Source organism: Rana temporaria, chromosome 10 (genome assembly GCF_905171775.1).
Source record: "Rana temporaria chromosome 10, aRanTem1.1, whole genome shotgun sequence".
NCBI lineage: Eukaryota > Metazoa > Chordata > Amphibia > Anura > Ranidae > Rana > Rana temporaria.
The window spans coordinates 7371157-7392177 of record NC_053498.1 but is presented as its reverse complement, the minus strand read 5'-3'; the positions used below and the strand labels follow the sequence as shown (position 1 = coordinate 7392177).

Here is a 21021-nt window from a genome sequence, read left to right as displayed (position 1 = left end):
TGGGGCACAGTGGCAACATTTGGGGCACAGTGGGAGCACTTTGGGCACAGTGGGATCGTTTGATGGGCGCAGTGACTGTGTTTGGTACAGTGGCTGAAATTGATGGTTTTTTTTTCCAGAATTTTTCAGTTTGTTTGCGCCCCCCAAACATTTTGAGCGCCAGCCGCCACTGCAATGAACTATATATAGTGCGCAGTGATGTACCCACTTTCAAAAAGGAAAGTACATGCAGCTTTGTTTGGTACACAAATGGTCAAATTTTCCTGAGTACAACGCACATTAACACATGAAGTAACACATAAACGCACGTTGTGGCCTAAACCAACCCCACCGCGCCTTCCAGCCACACCCACTGCGAGAAGCACTTCCTCATTAAAGTGTGAGCAAAACAAACTTTTTTTTTTTCTATTTTTGGATACGGTGGGGGGAGGGTTAACGGCTCCTTCAGTTTTTTTTTTCTTTGCTCCGAAAATGACACAAAGGTGCCAGGACTTCAAAGCATATTCATTCAATAAAATGGAAAAAAATATATAAAAATAATAATAACTTTTATATTTTTATTATTATTATTATTATTATTATTATTATTATTATTATTATTATTATTATTAATAATAATAATAATAAAAATATAAGTTATTATTAATTTTATATATTTTTTTCCATTTTATTGATTTTATTGATATTGATAATAATAATAATAATAATAATAATAATAATAACATTGTTACTATTAATAATTTTATTGCTTATTATTATTAATACTAATAATATAATTATTATTACTATTTTCTGTTATTAATTATATTAAATTTATTATTAATAATGATAAAAATAAAATAAACATTTTAATAAAATAAATAAGTTATTTTTATTATTAATAATGATAATGATATTACCATATTATAAGTCACCAAGAAAGTTATTGACTGAGCGGAAGAAAGAGAAAAAAATAAATAAAATAATAATATTATTGTTATTGGTTATTATCATTAGTATTATTAATACTACTATTATGATCCGTTTTTTTAATTATATAAATGTATTATTAATAATGATAAAAAAAAAAAAACATTTTTAATAAAATAAATAAGTTTTTTTTTATTATTAATAATGATAATAATATTACTATTAATAATAATATTATTGTTATTGGTTATTATCATTAGTATTATTAATACTACTATTATTATGATCCGTTTTATTAATTATATAAATGTATTATTAATAATAATAAAAATAAAAAATAAAAATTTTTAATAAAATAAATACGTTATTTTTATTATTAATAATGATGATAATAATATTACTATTAATAATAATATTATTGTTATTGGTTATTATCATTGGTATTATTAATACTACTATTATGATCCGTTTTATTAATTATATAAATGTATTAATGATAATAAAAAAAAATACATTTCTAATAAAATAAATACGTTTTTTTTTTATTATTAATAATGATAATAATATTACTATTAATAATAATATTATTGTTATTGGTTATTATCATTAGTATTATTAATACTACTATTATGATCCGTTTTATTAATTATATAAATGTATTATTAATAATGATAATAATATTACTATTAATAATAATAATATTATTGTTATTGGTTATTATCATTAGTATTATTAATACTACTATTATGATCCGTTTTATTAATTATATAAATGTATTATTAATAATGATAATAATATTACTATTAATAATAATAATATTATTGTTATTGTTTATTATTATTAGAATTATTAATACCACTATTATTATGATCCGTTTTATTAATTATATAAATGTATTATTAATAATAAAAAAATAAAAAAAATACATTTTTAATAAAATAAATAAGTTATTTTTATTATTATTAATAATGATAATAATATTACTATTAATAATAATATTATTGTTATTGGTTATTATCATTAGTATTATTAATACTACTATTATTATGATCCGTTTTATTAATTATATAAATGTATTATTAATAATAATAAAATTTAAAAAAATAAATTTTTAATAAAATAAATAAGTTATTTTTTTATTATTAATAATGATAATAATATTACTATTAATAATAATATTATTGTTATTGGTTATTATCATTAGTATTATTAATACTACTATTATGATCCGTTTTATTAATTATATAAATGTATTATTATTAATAATAATAATATTACTATTAATAATAATAAACAATAACAATAATATTATTATTATTAGAATTATTAATACTACTATTATTATGATCCGTTTTATTAATTATATAAATGTATTATTAATAATAAAAATAAAAAAATACATTTTTAATAAAATAAATAAGTTATTTTTATTATTAATAATGATAATAATATTACTATTAATAATATTATTGTTATTATTAATTATTATAAGTATTATTAATACTATTATTATGATCCGTTTTATTAATTATATAAATGTATTATTAATAATGATAAAAAACATCAATATAAAAAAGATATAATATAATAATTATTCAAGGGGCTCACAGGCTCTGGTTGGACTACTCGTGTAAAAACAAGGCTCACCATTAGTGTTGAGCAGAATATGCCATATTCGATTTCGCGATATATCTCGAATATATATTCGAATATTCGAGATATATTCGCTAAATTCGAATATTCGTGATATTTTATCGAAATTAAATAATTGCGATTTTTCGCTATTGCGAATGCGAAAATAATTGCGATTTTTTGATAACTGCGGTAGGAGCGCTCTGATTGGCTCAGAATATTCGTGATATTTTATCGAAATATCGCAACATGCGAATGCGATATTTATTGCGCAATTTCGAGAAATGCTGGAGGAGCGCTCTGATTGGCTCAGAATATTCGTGATATTTTATCGAAATATCGCAACATGCGAATGCGATATTTATTGCGCAATTTCGAGAAATGCTGGAGGAGCGCTCTGATTGGCTCAGAATATTCGTGATATTTTATCGAAATATCGCAACATGCGAATGCGATATTTATTGCGCAATTTCGACAAATGCTGTAGGAGATCTCTGATTGGCTCAGAATATTCGTGATATTTTACAATACAAAATAATTGCGAATATTCGGCAAATGCGGAAGGAGCACTCTGATTGGCTCAGAATATTCTTGATATTTTACAATACAAAATAATTGCAAATATATTCGGCAAATGCGGAAGGAGCACTCTGATTGGCTCAGAATATTCTTGATATTTTACAATACAAAATAATTGCGAATATTCGGCAAATGCGGAAGGAGCACTCTGATTGGCTCAGAATATTCGTGATATTTTACAATAGAAAATAAAAAGTGTTTTGCATTGGTGGTGATTCTTTCCTCTATCCATCTGTCACAGCCATTTGTCAATCAAACACCTTAAAGATTGAACACGTTCATGCTGCATGCTTTGGACTTTTTTTCACTTCACATATCAAAGACATTTTTATGAAAGATTATTTTTCTATTATTGGGACTATATTTCTTTATATATTTGTTTCACTGTGTATTTCACAAGTTATTTGCGCTTGCTTATTTTATAATTTGCCCACATGTCTTGTCACTAGACATATTTTTTATTCTTGTAGAGCGACTCCATTTTCTGTCTTGTATTAATTTATGTTGTATAACATTTTTGAGTTGCTGCTGTATTCTCCCCTTTTTTAAGGTATGCGCAATTTTTTCCTTCTTACAAAAAATAATAATATCAAACATACAAATATTCATAACAGAAACATACACAAAGCCCCCCCCCTTTTGCATCAGAGACAATCAGAGTTCTCCTACCACAGTTATCGAAAATTCGCAATCATTTTCGCATTCGCAATAGCGAAAAATCGCAATTTTTTTTTTTTCAATTTGGCAACATAAAAGGATCGCCTCAGCTTAGCTACTCGGCCCAGGGTCTCTAATCATACCAGCAATGCTTTTAGACGTCGATAGGATGTGATCTGTTTTAAAAATCAAATTGAAAAAATGCGAATATTCGGAATTGCGAATATTCACCGCGAAATTCGAAATATAGCGCGATTTCTCGAATATGCTATATTCGAGTCGAATATTCGCAATGCGAATATTCGTGAGCAACACTACTCACCATCAGTGGCCACTTAGAAAGTGAATTAGAACATAAAAACAGGACAGGGGGCACCAGACCAGATGATGAAAGGTTCAGAGCAGTTTTAATGATTAATCGCATAGAACGCCCTCCTTCATCGTGGCGATAGAACAGTTATGACGTCTCACAAACTCTGGAGATATTTTGGGGGGTTGGGCCCTCAAAGTGTGTTGGCTGTTTTATGGAATTATATGATGGGGAATTCAGCACAGGGATGGTGGAAACCACTCATAATGGGCACAACAGGTGTACAGACCCGGGAACTCAGCACAGGGATGGTGGGAACCCCTCATAATGGGGCACAGCGGGTGTACAGACCCGGGAACTCAGCACAGGAATGGTGGGAGCCCCTCATAATGGGCACAGCGGGTGTACAGACCCGGGAACTCGGCACAGGGATGGTGGGAACCCCTCATAATGGGGCACAGCGGGTGTACAGACCCGGGATCTCAGCACAGGAATGGTGGGAGCCCCTCATAATGGGCACAGCGGGTGTACAGACCCGGGAACTCAGCACAGGGATGGTGGGAACCCCTCATAATGGGCACAGCGGGTGTACAGACCCGGGAACTCAGCACAGGGATGGTGGGACACCCCTCATAATGGGCACAGCGGGTGTACAGACCCGGGAACTCAGCACAGGGATGGTGGGAACCCCTCATAATGGGCACAGCTGGTGTACAGACCGGGGAACTCAGCACAGGGATGGTGAGAACCCCTCATAATGGGCACAGCAGGTGTACAGACCCGGGAACTCAGCACAGGGATGGTGGCAAACCCCTCATAATGGGCACAGCGGGTGTACAGACCCGGGAACTCAGCACAGGGATGGTGGGAACCCCTCATAATGGGCACAGCAGGTGTACAGACCTGGGAACTCAGCACAGGGATGGTGGGAACCCCTCATAATGGGCACAGCGGGTGTACAGACCCGGGAACTCAGCACAGGGATGGTGGGAACCCCTCATAATGGGCACAGCGGGTGTACAGACCCGGGAACTCAGCCCAGGGATTGTGGGAACCCCTCATAATGGGCACAGCGGGTGTACAGACCCGGGAACTCAGCACAGGGATGATGGGAACCTCTCATAATGGGCACAGCAGGTGTACAGACCCAGGAACTCAGCACAGGGATGGTGGGAACCCCTCATAATGGGCACAGCGGGTGTACAGACCCGGGAACTCAGCACAGGGATGGTGGGAACCCCTCATAATGGGCACAGCGGGTGTACAGACCCGGCAACTCAGCACAGGGATGGTGGGAACCCCTCATAATGGGCACAGCGGGTGTACAGACCCGGGAACTCAGCACAGGGATGGTGGGAACCCCTCACAATGGGCACAGCGGGTGTACAGACCCGGGAACTCGGCACAGGGATGGTGGGAACCCCTCATATAATGGGCACAGCGGGTGTACAGACCCGGGAACTCAGCACAGGGATGGTGGGAACCCCTCATAATGGGCACAGCAGGTGTACAGACACGGGAACTCAGCACAGGGATGGTGGGAACCCCTCATAATGGGCACAGCGGGTGTACAGACCTGGGAACTCAGCACAGGGATGGTGGGAACCCCTCATAATGGGCACATTATTTATATATGGCTACAATATAACTGAATAAACATAATTGTTGAGAAAAGAAGAAGTGAAATAAGAAAAGTATCAATAAATAGTTTTCCCGGACTGAGATCTGCAGAGAACTTTCACTTTCTATAAATCTGTCAATCGAGCCAAAGAGTAAAAACCGGAACCCAGAAAAGGGGAAATGTCATGGTGACCAGGATGTAAAGTGACCGTAACCCGGAGCAACTACAACCTTCCACGGATCGGAAATATATTCGGATACTTAAGATTAACTCCTTCACACCTGAGGATAAACAAATGTTAATGCCCATGTACAATTTTGCAACTTTGACACGTTAGTAAAACGATACATATTATCACTATAACTACTTTGTGCATCCAGGTGGATAATACCGCGGGTTTCCTGGACAAATTGGAGATTCGCCGACCTAACTCGGAATCTGCGCCGTCCTAAGTTTAAGTGTATTCTCAAACTGAGATACACTTAAACCTAGCTAAGATACGACGGCCTGCGCCGTCGTATCTTAGGGTGCAATTTTTCCTTTGGCCGCTAGGTGGCGCTTCCGTTGAGTTCGGCGTAGAATATGCAAATGCCTAGATACGCCGATTCACGAACGTACGTGCGCCCGTCGCAGTAAAGATACGCTGTTTACGCAAGGCGTTTTCCGGCGTAAAGTTATTCCATCAAATAGCTGGACTAGTCAATGTTAAGTATGGCCGTCGTTCCCGCGTCGAAATTTAAAAATTTTACGTCGTTTGCGCAAGTCGTCCGTGAATGGGGCTGGATGTAATTTACGTTCACGCCGAAACCAATACGTCCTTACGGCGTACTTTGGAGCAATGCGCACTGGGATATGTACACGGACAGCGCATGCGCCGTTCGTAAAAAAAACGTCAATCACATCGGGTCACCCCCCATTAACATGAAACACGCCCCCTCAGCCTAATTTGAATTAGGCGCGCTTACGCCGGCCCCATTTACGCTACGCCGCCGCAAGTTAGGAGGCAAGTACTTTGTGAATACAGCACTTGCCTCTCTGACTTAAGGCGGCGTAGCGTAAATACGATACGCTACGCCGACTTAAAGTTGAGGCAATCTACCTGAATCTGGCTATAAACATTTTTCTATCCCTTATTTTGTAAACGCTATAAATTTGTCTCAAACCAATCAATAAGCGCTTATTGCGATTTGTTTTACCAAAACCATGTAGAAGAATACGTATCGGTATAAACTGAAGAAAAAAAATATGTTTTTTTGTATATTTTTGGGGGATATTTATTATAGCAAAAAGTAAAAAATAGTTTTTTTTTCAAAATTGACGCTCTATTTTTGTTTATAGCGCAAAAAATAAAAACCGCAGAGGTGATCAAATACAACCAAAAGAAATCTCTATTTGTGGGGAAAAAAGGACACAGCGCAATTGTCAGTTAAAGCGACGCAAAAAGGGGCCCGGTCCTTTACCTGCATAATGGTCCGGGGCCTAAATGGTTAATGAAAAAATAAAAAAATTAACAGCAATGTTAGCCCAATTTTTTGGTATAATGTAAAAGATGTTACGCCGCGAGAATCGTGATCTTTATTTCAAGCAAAATAATAAACATTGCGATTCTCATTTTCCCCAGAATCGTGCAGCTCTACTTTGGGAGGATCTCACCAACCATGCAGGGGATACGCCCACAATCTGACTTGTATCTTAGTGCAGACTTTTAGGAAAATCAGGGAGCCAATCATGCACAGGAAATGACATTTTGGGGGAGGGGGCGTTCTGTATACAGTCTGTGTATAGAGCGCCTCCAGGTGGCCATATTGCATTTTACAGGAAAACTACAGCGGCTGCAGATTGCAAAGGAAAGGTCATTTTATATAACATTCCATTACATTACGACTTGTGTAGCAATTGTAGAATGCCGAGCAGCCGCATATTTGCACCTACAGCTGTGCCAAGGGTGCGCGCCCTGCGTGCTCCTGGCACAGTTTCCGGCGGCTACTCTGAGTAAGTAGCGATCGGGAACTTTTCGATCGTGTGGCCGCTCCGACAGCCAAACACAGCGCTCGCATGATCATAAACTCCTGCCACGCCTCCCGGTATTGGAAACCTCCTGCAAAAGGGGGTGAAGCTACATTCATGCAGGCAATTAGGGGTATGCAGTGGGTACTGGCATCAGGGATCACAGGGGTATGAGAACAGCTGCAGGCCGGGAAGCCTGTACAAATGAATGGCAGGAGACACCTGTGGCTGAGAACAAAATGATCCACCATAGATGCAACCTTTCTGCATCCAGGGCGGATCATCTGTCCTCAACCACAAGCAGTGGCAGCTGGTGCTAACATTTTTTTTTGGGGGGGCGCAAACTGAAAAAAAAATAAAACCAAACGCCGCCACTGTGCCCATAAATTGCTGCCACTGTGCCCAAACGGTGCCACTGTGCCCAAACGCCACCACTGTGCCAAACACAGCCAGTGTGCCCATCAATTGCCGCCACTGTGCCCATCAAACGCCGCCACTGTGCCCATCAAACGCTGCCACTGTGCCCATCAAAAGCTGCCACTGTGCCCATCAAAAGCCACCACTGTGCCAAACGCCACCACTGTGCCAAACACAGCCACTGTGCCAAACACAGCCACTGTGCCAAACACAGCCACTGTGCCAAACACAGCCACTGTGCCAAACACAGCCACTGTGCCAAACACAGCCAGTGTGCCCATCAATTGCCGCCACTGTGCCCATCAAACGCCACCACTGTGCCAAACACAGCCACTGTGCCAAACACAGCCACTGTGCCAAACACAGCCAGTGTGCCCATCAATTGCCGCCACTGTGCCCATCAAACGCCACCACTGTGCCAAACACAGCCACTGTGCCAAACACAGCCAGTGTGCCCATCAATTGCCGCCACTGTGCCCATCAAACGCCACCACTGTGCCAAACACAGCCAGTGTGCCAAACACAGCCAGTGTGCCCATCAATTGCCGCCACTGTGCCCATCTATTGCTGCCACTGTGCATCCCCCGCCCGGCATTTACCCTGTCTCGGTGGGGCAGCGGGTCACGGCGGTGTCCTCCACGCTCCTGGATGTCTTTTCCCGTCCTCTGCTATGATTGGATGCCCGATAGGCATCCAATCACAGCGCCTGTCGTTTCAGCCAATCAGGTGACAGGTAACAGACCCGAGCACCCGATTGGCTGAGAGGCAGTTCAGCGTTATGAATATTCACTTTCCTAAGACAACGCTGAGTGAACTGCGAGCGCCCAGTACGCTGTTCACCTTTTTGGACACCAATAAGAGCCTACGGCTCTACTCAGGTGCTTCCAAGAAATACCCCCAGTTGTAATTCAGGCTCCCAAAAAGGGGCCGGGCACCAGCAAACAGATTCATGCATTGCATAGAGGGGTGGCAGGAGAGAGGGGGCGGCCGTGCGCCCCTTATGGACGCACCGCCACTGACCACAAGTAATGACTATGTGTGATTACATGCAGACAGATGCCGCCAAGGTTAGCCTGTCGATCATTTTTACAGGCTTCCCAGCCGCAGTCGTTTGCATACACCTCCGATCCCTGCCACAGGAATACACCGCTAACTGTCCATATGCCAGTGATGGTGGACCTTGGCACCCCAGATGTTTTAGAACTACACTTCCCATGATGCCCAGCTACACTGCAGAGTGCAAGAGCATCATGGGAAATGTAGTTCCAAAACATCTGGGGTGCCGAGGTTCTCCATCACTGATCCATGTGAAGGTTGCCTGCCTTAGGGATCCAGGTTTTTATATAAACACAGACAGACATGCGAGAATAGCACAATTGTTTTTATTTACACTGTACATGAGGTCACATCAGCCAGAACACGGGGTTCTCACAGAGCGTAAGAGAAAAGACGGGAGTCTAGGAGAGTTCAGCTAAAAAGGGAATACACTTTAAAAAACAACCCACTTACAAATTAGACATGTGCACTGCCGAATTTTTATTTTTTATTTTCATTCGTCATGATCGCAATTCGTAAATTTGAAAAATTGAAAATTTGTAAATCCGAAAATAAGAAAGAAAATCCCAAAAATTCTAAAGAACGAAATCCGAAAATTCTAAATATCTAACAAATAATAACCAATTATTAAATAATAGGTATTGGAATTTCCTTTCGAATTTGGCTGCTGGTGAACGTAAGGAATACGAATTATCCAAAGTTACAAATTATCTGAAATAACAAATGCTGCAACTCAACAAATGGAACAGAACTAATAATAAATAAAACTTTTTTATTATTATTAATGCGTTACATTCCATTCGTATAGATACAGCATGTGTTATTTTGGATAATTCGTAACTTCGGATAAATTCGCATTCCTTACGTTCACCAGCAGCCAAATTCGAAAGGAAATTCCAATACCTATAATTTAATAGTTAGAAAAACCGAAAATTCTAAAATAACTAACTATTAAATTATAGGTATTGGAATTTCCTTTCAAATTAGGCTGTTAGTCAACGCAACTAATGCAAATGTATCCAAAGTTACGAATTATCCGAAATAACGAATCCCGAATCTAAACAAACGGTACGGAACGAATAAATAATAATAAAATGCTTTTATTATTATTGTTAATTTATTATTATTAATGTGTTACATTCCATTCGTTTAGATACAGCGGGCCAGATTCACAGACATTTGCGCTACGCTGCGGCGGCGTAACGTATCCCATTTACGTTACACCGCCGAAAGTTTACAGCGTAAGTGCTTGATTCACAAAGCACTTACCTGTAAACTTGCGGCGGCGTAGCGTAAATCCGCCTAATTCAAATGGGGCGGGAACCATTTAAATTAGGCGCGTTCCCGCGCCGAACGTACTGCGCATGCTCCGTCCCTAAAATTTCCCGACGTGCATTGCGCTAAATGACGTCGCAAGGACGTCATTGGTTTCGACGTTAACGTAAATGGCGTCCAGCGCCATTCACGGACGACTTACGCAAACGACGTGAAATTTTAAAATTCGACACGGGACCGACGGCCATACTTAACATTGGTTACACCACCTAGAGGGCATGCTTAGTTTTACGCGACGCATCTCTACGGAAACGACGTAAATTTAGATCGACGGGCAAAACGGATGTTCGTGAATCGGCGTAACTAGTCATTTGCATATTCTACGCCGACTGCAATGGAATCGCCACCTAGCGGCCGGCCTAGAATTGCAGCCTAAGATCCGACAGTGTAACACAATTACACCTGTCGGATCTTAGGGCTAGCTATGCGTAACCTGATTCTATGAATCAGCCGCATAGATACGACGGGCGGATCACAGAGATACGACGGCGTATCAGGAGATACGCCGTCGTATCTCTTTTGTGAATCTGGCCCAGCATTAGTTATTTCGGATACATTTGTATTCGTTACGTTCACCGACAGCCAAATTTGAAAGGAAATTCCAATACCTATAAATTTACATACAGTTAGTCACATCAGATTTATTTAATTTTGGGATTTTTTCGAATTTTGCAAATATTCGGAAAAATGTGTTAAACAGGTTTTTTTTGTTAATTCAGATCTTTCTGAATTAACAAATTTGTTTAAAAAAAAAAACGAATTTGCAACAAAACGAATTTCACATGTCTATTACAAATCAGCCCTTTACTAATGTTACATGTACTGGTTGATGTGATGCGATGACTCCTTCAGGCCTGTAGGTGGTGCTGCAGGACACTTGCTCTCTAGGATGAGCAGATGGTTGAAAAACAAAAGAAAAATGTAGCACACAGCGCCCTCTGCTGGGCACGCTGCATAAACTGGCTTTACTTGTGTGAGAAGCACGATGGCAGCACCCATTGAAGGAATAACCAGATCTTAAAGCGGAGTTCCACCCATTTTTTTTTTTTTTACTTTGCCTGTATGAGCCAAGGACATGCAGCACTTTTCACAGTGGGCATTTTTATTTATTTATTTTTGCTCGTAAATACCTTATTTTATTTCTCCATTACTTCCTCCTTCGATTCGCTAAGGCTGCTTTCACACTGAGGCGTGCAGCCGCGGTGACGGTATAGCCGTGCTATTTGTTGCGCGGCTATACCATCGTATTTACCGCGATATTCGGGCGCTAGCGGTGAGGTTTTTAACCCCCGCTAGCGGTGCGTTGCGGGCGGTATTAAACGCGCTTTCCCATTGATTTCAATGGGAAGGCGCGGTATAGGAGCGGTGAACAAACCGCTCCAATACCGCGGTAAAGATGCGGTTAGCAGGACTTTTGGAGCGCTCCTGCTAGCGCACCGCTTCAATGTTAAAGCCTTCGGGCTTTCACATTGAACACTACAGGGCATGATTTTTCATGCGGTATAGCAGCGCTATTTTTATCGCTGTACCGCATGAAAAACGCCCCAGTGTGCAAGGGGCCTAAGGGTTCCTGGGATAGCAGCGTCATGTATCCCATGTATTTTTAAATATAGTAAAAGTGAAGAAAATACGACGTTAGAAATTGTCATCTACATGTTATGACAATTCCAGAGCAGTCATAAAAAAAAAAAATGTCTGGGGGACTGGAACTCCGCTTTAAGAGACAGACTGGAGCAGAGTTTTAGTATTATGCACCAGAGAGCTGTTAGAAGCTGACCAGTTTGTATCTGTTAAAGGTTACTGTAAACAATGGCAGCTGCCTGAATGCAGTGATAATGGGGGGGGGGGCGTACGCCCCCCCCCCCCCAATCCATCATTGCCCAATTACCTGCAACTAATCTACACTCTTTTGCATTACAAGTATGCCTTGCCAATGTCAGCTGGAGGGCACATACCGGTACTCTTGGGGACTCGTCTCCATCCTGCCCCAGTGGTCACAGGGGTAGGATCCCCCCCTTGGGCCTGCAAAATACTCCCAATATAGCAATGCAGCAAATTAAATACACATTTCTTTATAGGTAAGGAGGGCGAGAGCAATGCAAAGGTGGCTGATAACAGTTTGCCTGGACTTGAGCTTTAAATAAACTCAAATTCATTCACAATGTTCAGATTAAGAATAAAAAAAAATAAGGTTTCACAAAAACTAAAATAATAAAAAAAAAAAAGTGGGGTAAAACAAAAGAAGTTCACGTCTCTCTGCGCTGGACTTGCCGGCAGATATTGATGTTACATTGTCTGTCTCTTCCCAGGAGTCTGCCATAAACCAGCGCTCTCTGTGCAGGGAATTGTGGGTAACAGCCAGAGGGTGCTGGGGGGGGGGGGGGCCTGCGAGACTCTAACCAGTCCACATCGTCTGCGATTATCTCAGGCCAAGCTTCTTCTTTTCTTTCTGTTTTTTGCGCACCACGTCAATGTTACGATCCTTCCACATACTCTTCCTAAGTTTGATGGGACGGGAGCCCACGTATTTACCTGGGAGGAAGAGAAAAAAGCATCAGTCAATACCTATAGGTAAACCAGAAAAGAAAAAAAAAAACTATGCTAAAAGCCCAAAAGTGAGATGTCCGAGGCCCCTGATGAGGTCTCACATGACGAAACGCATAGGGCGGAGCTGGAAAAAATGCACCCCATAGGGCATGCGCAAAAACTGCCGCAGCCACCTTATGATGCAGTTTTTTTTTTTTTTTTAGCACTTTTATTCCTATTAAAAGAAATTTAAACATCCCCTGTAATAGGAATTGGAAGGTCCCTCTTCATGAAGACATCTGGGGGTCAGTAAGACCCCAGATATCTCCTCTGTCCAGGAAAGCACAAGATCAAAAAAAAATAAAATTGTAGGGATGGAACAAAATCGTTTTTCAGTGCCGATACGATACCGATATTTCAGCCACCTCTCCTGCAGATATTAGGTGCCAATATTTTGTACATTTAAAACTTTTCAAAAATAATATATATATATATATTTTTTTTAATGCACAAATCTGGTATAAACTGAACAAGCTGTGGGTGGCTGCTGGCTGGCCTGGCACCTTTGCTGTGGGTGGGGGCCGCTGCTGGCTGGCCTGGCACCTTGCTGTGGGTGGGGGCAGCGGCTGGCTGGCCCGGCACCTTGCTGTGGGTGGGGGCAGCGGCTGGCTGGCCCGGCACCTTGCTGTGGGTGGGGGCAGCGGCTGGCTGGCACCTTGCTGTGGGTGGGGGCAGCGGCTGGCTGGCCCGGCACCTTGCTGTGGGTGGGGGCAGCGGCTGGCTGGCCCGGCACCTTGCTGTGGGTGGGGGCAGCGGCTGGCTGGCCCGGCTGGCTTGCGTGTCCGTCCGAGTGTCGAGGTGAGGGAGTCCTGTCAAACTCAGAACGTTAGGCCCAGTGCGCGGAGGCGTAATGACATTGTGTGCGTGTCGTACACCTCTGCGCACTGGGTGTGCAGGCTTCTTGGCCCCAAAAAGATTAGCGCGGCCCGCTGAGACCAATATCGGTAATACTTTTATCATAACGATTTTTTTGGAAAATATTGATATTAGCCCGCAATAATCAGCCGTCCCAATAACTGGACGATCCCAAAAGAAAAAAAAAAAAAAAACCTCACATCGATCTCTACTTTCCAGGGGAAAAAAAAAATTGGAGGTTTACATCTGCCAGAGCCAGAAGTGAAGTTAATACGTCGCTTCTGGCCTCCCAGGATCATAGAGATGTCCAGGGACGATCCAGTCCATGGCCAGCTCTATGGTGACCCGCCACCGGATCGAACCTCCAGCTCCCCGATCACACGGGGGGGGGGGGGGGGGGGCGGGGGGAATGGGTTAAAGCAGTTCAGCAGCAAATCACAACAGTGAACTAAATCCCAGACTGAGGCCTCTTCCCATTTTTAAATTCTCTAACTGGAGGCAGAATAAAACCAGAAAGCGCCAACTCTGACACGCCCCCTCCTTACCGTTCATCTCCCTCATGGCCCGGACGTAATCGTTGGGATCCTTGAAGCTGACGAAGCCGTAGCCTTTGGTTTTGCCCGTCCTCTTGTCTCGGATCACCTTGGCTTTCAGGAAAGACGGGTAGCGGCTGAAGGCCCGGGCGAGGATGTCATCGTTCACCTCGTTCCCCAGATCTCCGCAGAATATCCGAAAATCGTCTGCAAGATGAAAAGAGACACCGTTTTTTTTTTTATTATTTCCACTTATCCTCAGAGAGTTCCTTGCCATGAGGTGCCATGTTGATCTTCCAGTGACCAGTATGAGAGAGTGAGAGCGATAACACCAAATTTATCACACCTGCTTCCCATTCGCACCTGAGACCTTGTAACACTAACAAGTCACATGACACCGGAGAGGGAAAATGGCTAATCGGGCCTAATTTGGACATTTTCACTTAGGGGTGTACTCACTTTTGTTGCCAGCGGTTTAGACATTAATGGCTGTGTGTTATTTTGAGGGGACAGCAAATTTACACTGTTATCAGGGCTCAAAATTTCTAGTCCTGAGCTACTAGCCAGGTCTCAAGGGTTACTGGCCACCAGTTTCCCCACACAACCCTTACCCTGCCCCGCCCCTTATCACGCCATCAAAAATTCTCATGAAATTACACTTAAATGTTTTATGCAGAATTAAGTTACAAAAATATTAACAACAACAACAACATCAGTTGCCCCTCAGAACAACCTCACCTGTGCTCCCACATTGCAGCCCGACCCGTGACCCCCACATTGAAGCGCGACCCGTGACCCCCCACATTGAAGCCCGACCCGTGCCATCCACATTGAAGCCCGACCCGTGCCATCCACATTGAAGCCCGACCCGTGCCATCCACATTGAAGCCCGACCCGTGCCATCCACATTGAAGCCCGACCCGTGCCATCCACATTGAAGCCCGACCCGTGCCATCCACATTGAAGCCCGACCCGTGCCATCCACATTGAAGCCCGACCCGTGCCATCCACACTGAAGCCCGACCTGTGCCATCCACACTGAAGCCCGACCCGTGCCCCCCACATTGAAGCGCGACCCGTGCCCCCCACATTGAAGCGCGAGCCGTGCCCCCCACACTGAAGCGCGACCCGTGCCCCCCACATTGAAGCCCGACCCGTGCCCCCACACTGAAGTCCGACGCGTGCCTCCACATTGAAGCCCGACCCGTGCCCCCCCCATTGAAGCCCGACCCGTGCCCCCCCCATTGAAGCCCCACCCGTGCCCCCACACTGAAGCCCGACACGTGCCTCCACATTGAAGCCTTGCCAGGATAGAGGGAGGAAGTGAGAGGGTGGCCGGAGTGGTAAAACACGCTGTCCTAGCATTGGACCCACGTTCTGTCTATTACAGGTGCGGGGTTAGGAGGAGGCGGGGCTGTGTGAGAGTGAGCAGAGCGAAGACAGTTTTAATGTAAGCTGTTACAGCGTGTTTTACCGGTCGGTGATCCCACGGCTCTCCTCCAACTCCATGCACTCTTCCACCAGGAGAACGGCTCACGACCAACACCGCCCGCCGGCGGTGCTCACCTCCCCCACTCCCAGGCAGCCCAGCTCCTCGCCAGCCCTCATTTTCCACTCACAAAACGCGAGTGGAAAATTTGAGGGCTGCTGTTATACAAGCTGTACACTCACTACTACCCCCCCCCCCCCCCCAGATCGCTCCAAAAAGAAAAAAAAAACTCTCACTACTTTACATTGTAGCAAAGTGGAGTTTCTTCAGTGTTGTCACATGAAAATGTTTACAGAAAACTTTTGTGAGATACTATATGCAAAAGTTGCACCCTTCGTTTCAGACTCACCAGTGTCCCATTCCAGCAGGCTCTGATCTTCCCAGCTTGTGCCGGCGGCAGTTCGGATGCAGCGCTTCATCTTCTCCGGCTTGGACTTCTTTTTATCCTCCTGTGGGGGCTCCTGCACCACCTGAAGAAGGAGAGGGAGAGACGTTGTCCTTACACAAGCTGTAGATTCAGTTTTAAAACCACTTGAGCTCAGAAGTCTGAGTTCTTATACTGGGATGATGGCTGCAGGCGTAATCCCGGCAAGTTTTTTTGTTTTTAGACCTTACATCACTTCCGGTTTCCCCGGTAGGTAAAGTAAACTTTCTCTGCTTAGGAGGGATTTAGGGGTCTTCTAGACCCCCAGATCTCTCCAAAAAGAGTACCTGTCACATGCCTATTGATGTCACAAGTGCTGTTTATATTCCCTGTGACAGCAATAATAAAAAAATTAAAAAAATAAAAAAAAAACACACACACACACACACTAAGCGAGAGCATATATATATATATATATATATATATATATATATATATATATAAAACAAAGGCCTGACGTAGACCGCAGACATTGCTTAACATAACCGTTTTTTTCTTTCAACGCGATAGCCTGGCGACTGGTGGCCCGGTGCGGACGGGGTGGATCCCTCATGCATCTTTGGTGAGATTTCGATCTTTCTCTCGCTCTCCTTTATTTTTAATATCATTATTATTATTTTCTATATGGTTAAGCACTTTTACAGTTGTTGCTGTTGACATGGTTAATGCCCCCGAAATGCTGAGATGGCTACGCACGGCAGGGCTCACAACCCACGTGTGTGCCCTGAGCGATAGCGCCAGCGCTGTGATTCTCATTGTGAAATGCGGGGACCGGGGGGGCCTGGGCCTGGAGGATGCGTTGGGGGCGGTTGTTGGAGGCCTTGAATGGTACCCCTCCTCCGGCGTGGACCCTGGGCGGGGTCGCTCCTGGAACCGCCTAGGGTGGTTCTCCACTCGTGGCAATACCAGAGCCCGAAACGCGATGTGCTTAGATAACTGAGGAGGGTAGGCGAGCCATCCACCCTACTCTCAAGAATAACCTTCTTATGCTTTACTTGTTTTGGCTACGTTCGGATATTTCTTTGTGTTTTCTTTGTTGTTTTGTTGGAATGGAAAAATGTACGTCACTGTTACCAACGAGTATTGCTAAACTGTAAGATGTGACTGAACTCAATAAAATAAGTTTTACAAAAAAAACAAAACAAAGGCCTGGAGCTGTAATGGTTTCCAAAATAATTAGTGTGTGCAAATACCGTGTGACATAAAAAAAAATAAAAAAAGCAAAACCCACCAATTTATTCTCTATGGCCTCTACTTTACTTTTTTTTTTTTTTTCTTTAAATTTTCTAGCAAAAAACATACCGATTGTTACGCGTAAAAAAAAAAAAAGTGCCAGAAAAGGCCTTGGGCGGGCCTTCAAGTGGGTTAAAGCTGTGCCAGGGAAAAAGGGTCTCACCTCTGGCTGTACCGGCTCAACTTCGGGCATGCTGGGTCCAATCACAGATTCCTCGTAGCTCATGTCTTTGTCTTCGACGACTGCCGGGACTTCTGGCACTTCCTCCTAAGAAAGACACGTCACTGTGAGGCTCCGACAACAAAAAGAGGGGGTTGGGGGTGAGCCCTCCAAACCTCAATTGTAGCATTGCTTACCTCTACTTTCCGTGGTGGTGGAGGAACCGTGTAGACGGTGGGGGCCGCTTGGATGACCGTGGGGTTCATTTTAGGAGATGAATGAACCACGGAACGAGTAGGAGGGGGCAGAGGGCCCATCGGTGCCGGCTGCCAATAAAAGCAAAAAAAGAAAAAAAAGAGGAACATTAAACCCGACCACCTCTGGCGTTTTTTCACTCTTGCACAGTTGTACCAACCCCTTTCCTGCGCTGAAATTGCTTTCTCTGATTAGACCTTCTCACCATGTGCATTAGAAGTAAGGCAGCCCGCTTTATTTCCTGGCTGGAGGACATCCAGCATCATTTACCAATTTAAATTTGCCGCCTTGCAGGCACGTGCCCGCAGGTCCAGCAAACTATGTTCGCCGGCGGCCCGCAATCGTGAGACCGAGAGGCAGAACGGGGAAATGTAAACAAGGCATTTCCCCTGTTCTGCCTAGCGACAGGACAGTGAACTACTTCTCCCTGTCATCAGGAGCAGTGATCGCTGTCATGTCAGTGGTAGCCCATTACCCCTAGTTAGAATCACTCCCTAGGACACACTTAACCCCCTTGATCGCCCCCCCCTAGTGTTTAACCCCTTCCCTGCCAGTGTCATTTACACAGTAATCAGTGCATTTTTATATCTCTGATCGCTGTATAAATGACAATGGTCCCAAAATAGCGTAAAAATGTGTCTGATGTGTCCTCAGTAATGTCGCATTCACGATAAAAAATAAAAAAAACGCAGATCGCCGCCATTACTAGTAAAAAAATTTTTTATTATATATATATATATATATATATATATATATATATATATATATATATATATATATATATATATATATATATATATATATATATATATATATATATATATATATATATATATATATATATATATATATATATATATATATATATAATAAAAATGCCATAAATCTATCCCCTATTTTGTAGACGCTATAACTTTTGTGCAAACCAATCAATAAACGGTTATTGCGTGTTTTTTTTTTTTACCAAAAATATGTGAAAGAATACGTATCGGCCTAAACTGAGAAAGACTTTTTTAATTAAAATTTTATATATATATATATATATATATATATATATATATATATATATATATATATATATATATATATATATTTTAATTAAAAAAGTCTCTCTCAGTTTAGGCCGATGTGTATTCTTCCACATATTTTTGGTAAAAATACAATTAAAAAAAAAACAATATTTTTTACTTTTTGCTATAATAAATACCCCCCCCCCCCCAAAAAAAATTGTGTAATATATTTTTTTTTTTTTTTTTGGGGGGGGGGGGATAATTATTATAGCAAAAAATATTGCTTTTTTGTTTTTTTAATTGTTGCTCTATTTTTGTTTATAGCGCAAAAAATAAAAACCGAAGAGGTGATCAAATACCACCAAAAGAAAGTTCCGTTTGTGGGAAAAAAAGGATGCCAATTTTGTTTGGGAGCCACGTCGCACGACCGCGCAATTGTCAGTTAAATCGACGCAGTGCCGAATCGCAAAAAGCGCTCTGGTCAGGAAGGGGGTAAATTCTTCCGGGGCTGAAGTGGTTAAATACAGAGCACTTCAAGTTTTTTTTTTTTTTATTCTTCAAAAATATAAATTTTCTTTTTAAAAGTTTGTGCCCTTCCCAGTAAAAGTAACACACCGCACATCCGACAAATCCATATAAAAACATGAATGTGAAAATTCACAGCAAATAGCAGCGACAACATAAAAGGACAGATCACATGACAAACAAAAGGGGACTCAGAACTGACCGGAGGGCCGGGACGCATCGCCATCGGGGGAGGCGGGATCATCGGAGGAGGGCCGTGCATCGGATGAGACATCAGGGGCTGCGGAGGTAGCATGCCTGGATGCCGAGGACCCACTGTCAAGAAAGGATAAGCATGGGAGCATTAAATAAAAATTATACACACACATACATATATATATGTGTGTGTGTGTGTGTGTGTGTGTGTGTGTGTGTGTGTGTGTGTGTGTGTGTGAAGAAGGGGGGGGGGTTGGGAACAACCAAATTTGGTTGTTGGGCTCTGTAACGGAATGGCACGTGACACCCAGAGACCTTTGAAGGATGGGGGGTACTCTTGTGCCAGCGTCACTAATGACTCTTGGGTCTAGGGTCATCCTATGCCCCCATTTGGGCATAGGGTGACTAAGAACTGATATCTAGGATTACATTAGATGGGACATTAATGATAATTCATATATTGCAGGATATCTTGAGATATTACAAGTTGGTTATTCTGACCCCAGCAGGTCAATAGGATAGTATTCATTTATGTGGGGACACATGCTTTTGAGGTGTTAATTGAGTTTGCTCCTAGAAATTCCATTGTGTGATGCTAATACTGTTTTGTGTGTTGATTGAAACTGAGAGTCAGCCTGGCTGGCTATTATGGGATGTTAAAGTATCTTGCTGTGATTACATTCTGTGTCCATTGTACCAATTAAGTCTGAAAGGTCAGATGTCTCCTTTCAGGGGTAGGGAATTAGCATGTCAATTATGTTTAGTAAAGGAATGTGTTTTGGGTAACAGGTGAGGGGAACTTGTCGCAGAGCCAGACCGTCCGGTTAATGAGTAGTAATTAACTCACCTGAATGTCATTATCTAAAATAATGTGTATTGAAGCCCCATTGTGTGATGTGTGGGTGGAGAGTTTCTGTGTTCCTTTGATTACTGTAACATACTTGTACTGTATATAAGAAAGCCAAGATACCATTAAAAGTCATTTATACATTTTGGAACCAGTAACAGAGCTGTGTGTGAAGTCTTGTTATTCTGGGAAATGGAATGGATCGTGTCTGATGTCTGTCGGATAAGCTGTCGTGGGGCGATGGAATGGAATATCGTAAACGGTGGTGACCGTTACAGGCTCCACTAATAGTAAATTATTATTTATTTTAACACATGGTGTGCCCACACTTTTTACAAAGTTGCTGAATCAGCTTTAATTAGTGGACGTGTATGGATTATTTTTGG

The 21021-nt window shown here is 42.2% G+C and overlaps 1 protein-coding gene across 1 annotated transcript in view; it reads right to left on the bottom strand.

The window, feature by feature from the left end:
• Positions 1–12579: 12579 nt before the first annotated feature.
• RBM42 (RNA binding motif protein 42) overlaps positions 12580–21021 on the bottom strand; it is a 16948-nt gene continuing 8506 nt past the window's right edge. Inside the window, exons 6-11 of the mRNA XM_040327107.1 lie at positions 19796–19908; positions 18001–18129; positions 17807–17911; positions 16336–16456; positions 14510–14704; positions 12580–13055 (exon numbers count right to left, since the gene is read on the bottom strand). Of these exons, the coding sequence (XP_040183041.1) occupies positions 12943–13055; positions 14510–14704; positions 16336–16456; positions 17807–17911; positions 18001–18129; positions 19796–19908 (776 nt within the window). The 3' untranslated portion in view covers positions 12580–12942. The remainder of the gene's footprint in view (positions 13056–14509; positions 14705–16335; positions 16457–17806; positions 17912–18000; positions 18130–19795; positions 19909–21021) is intronic.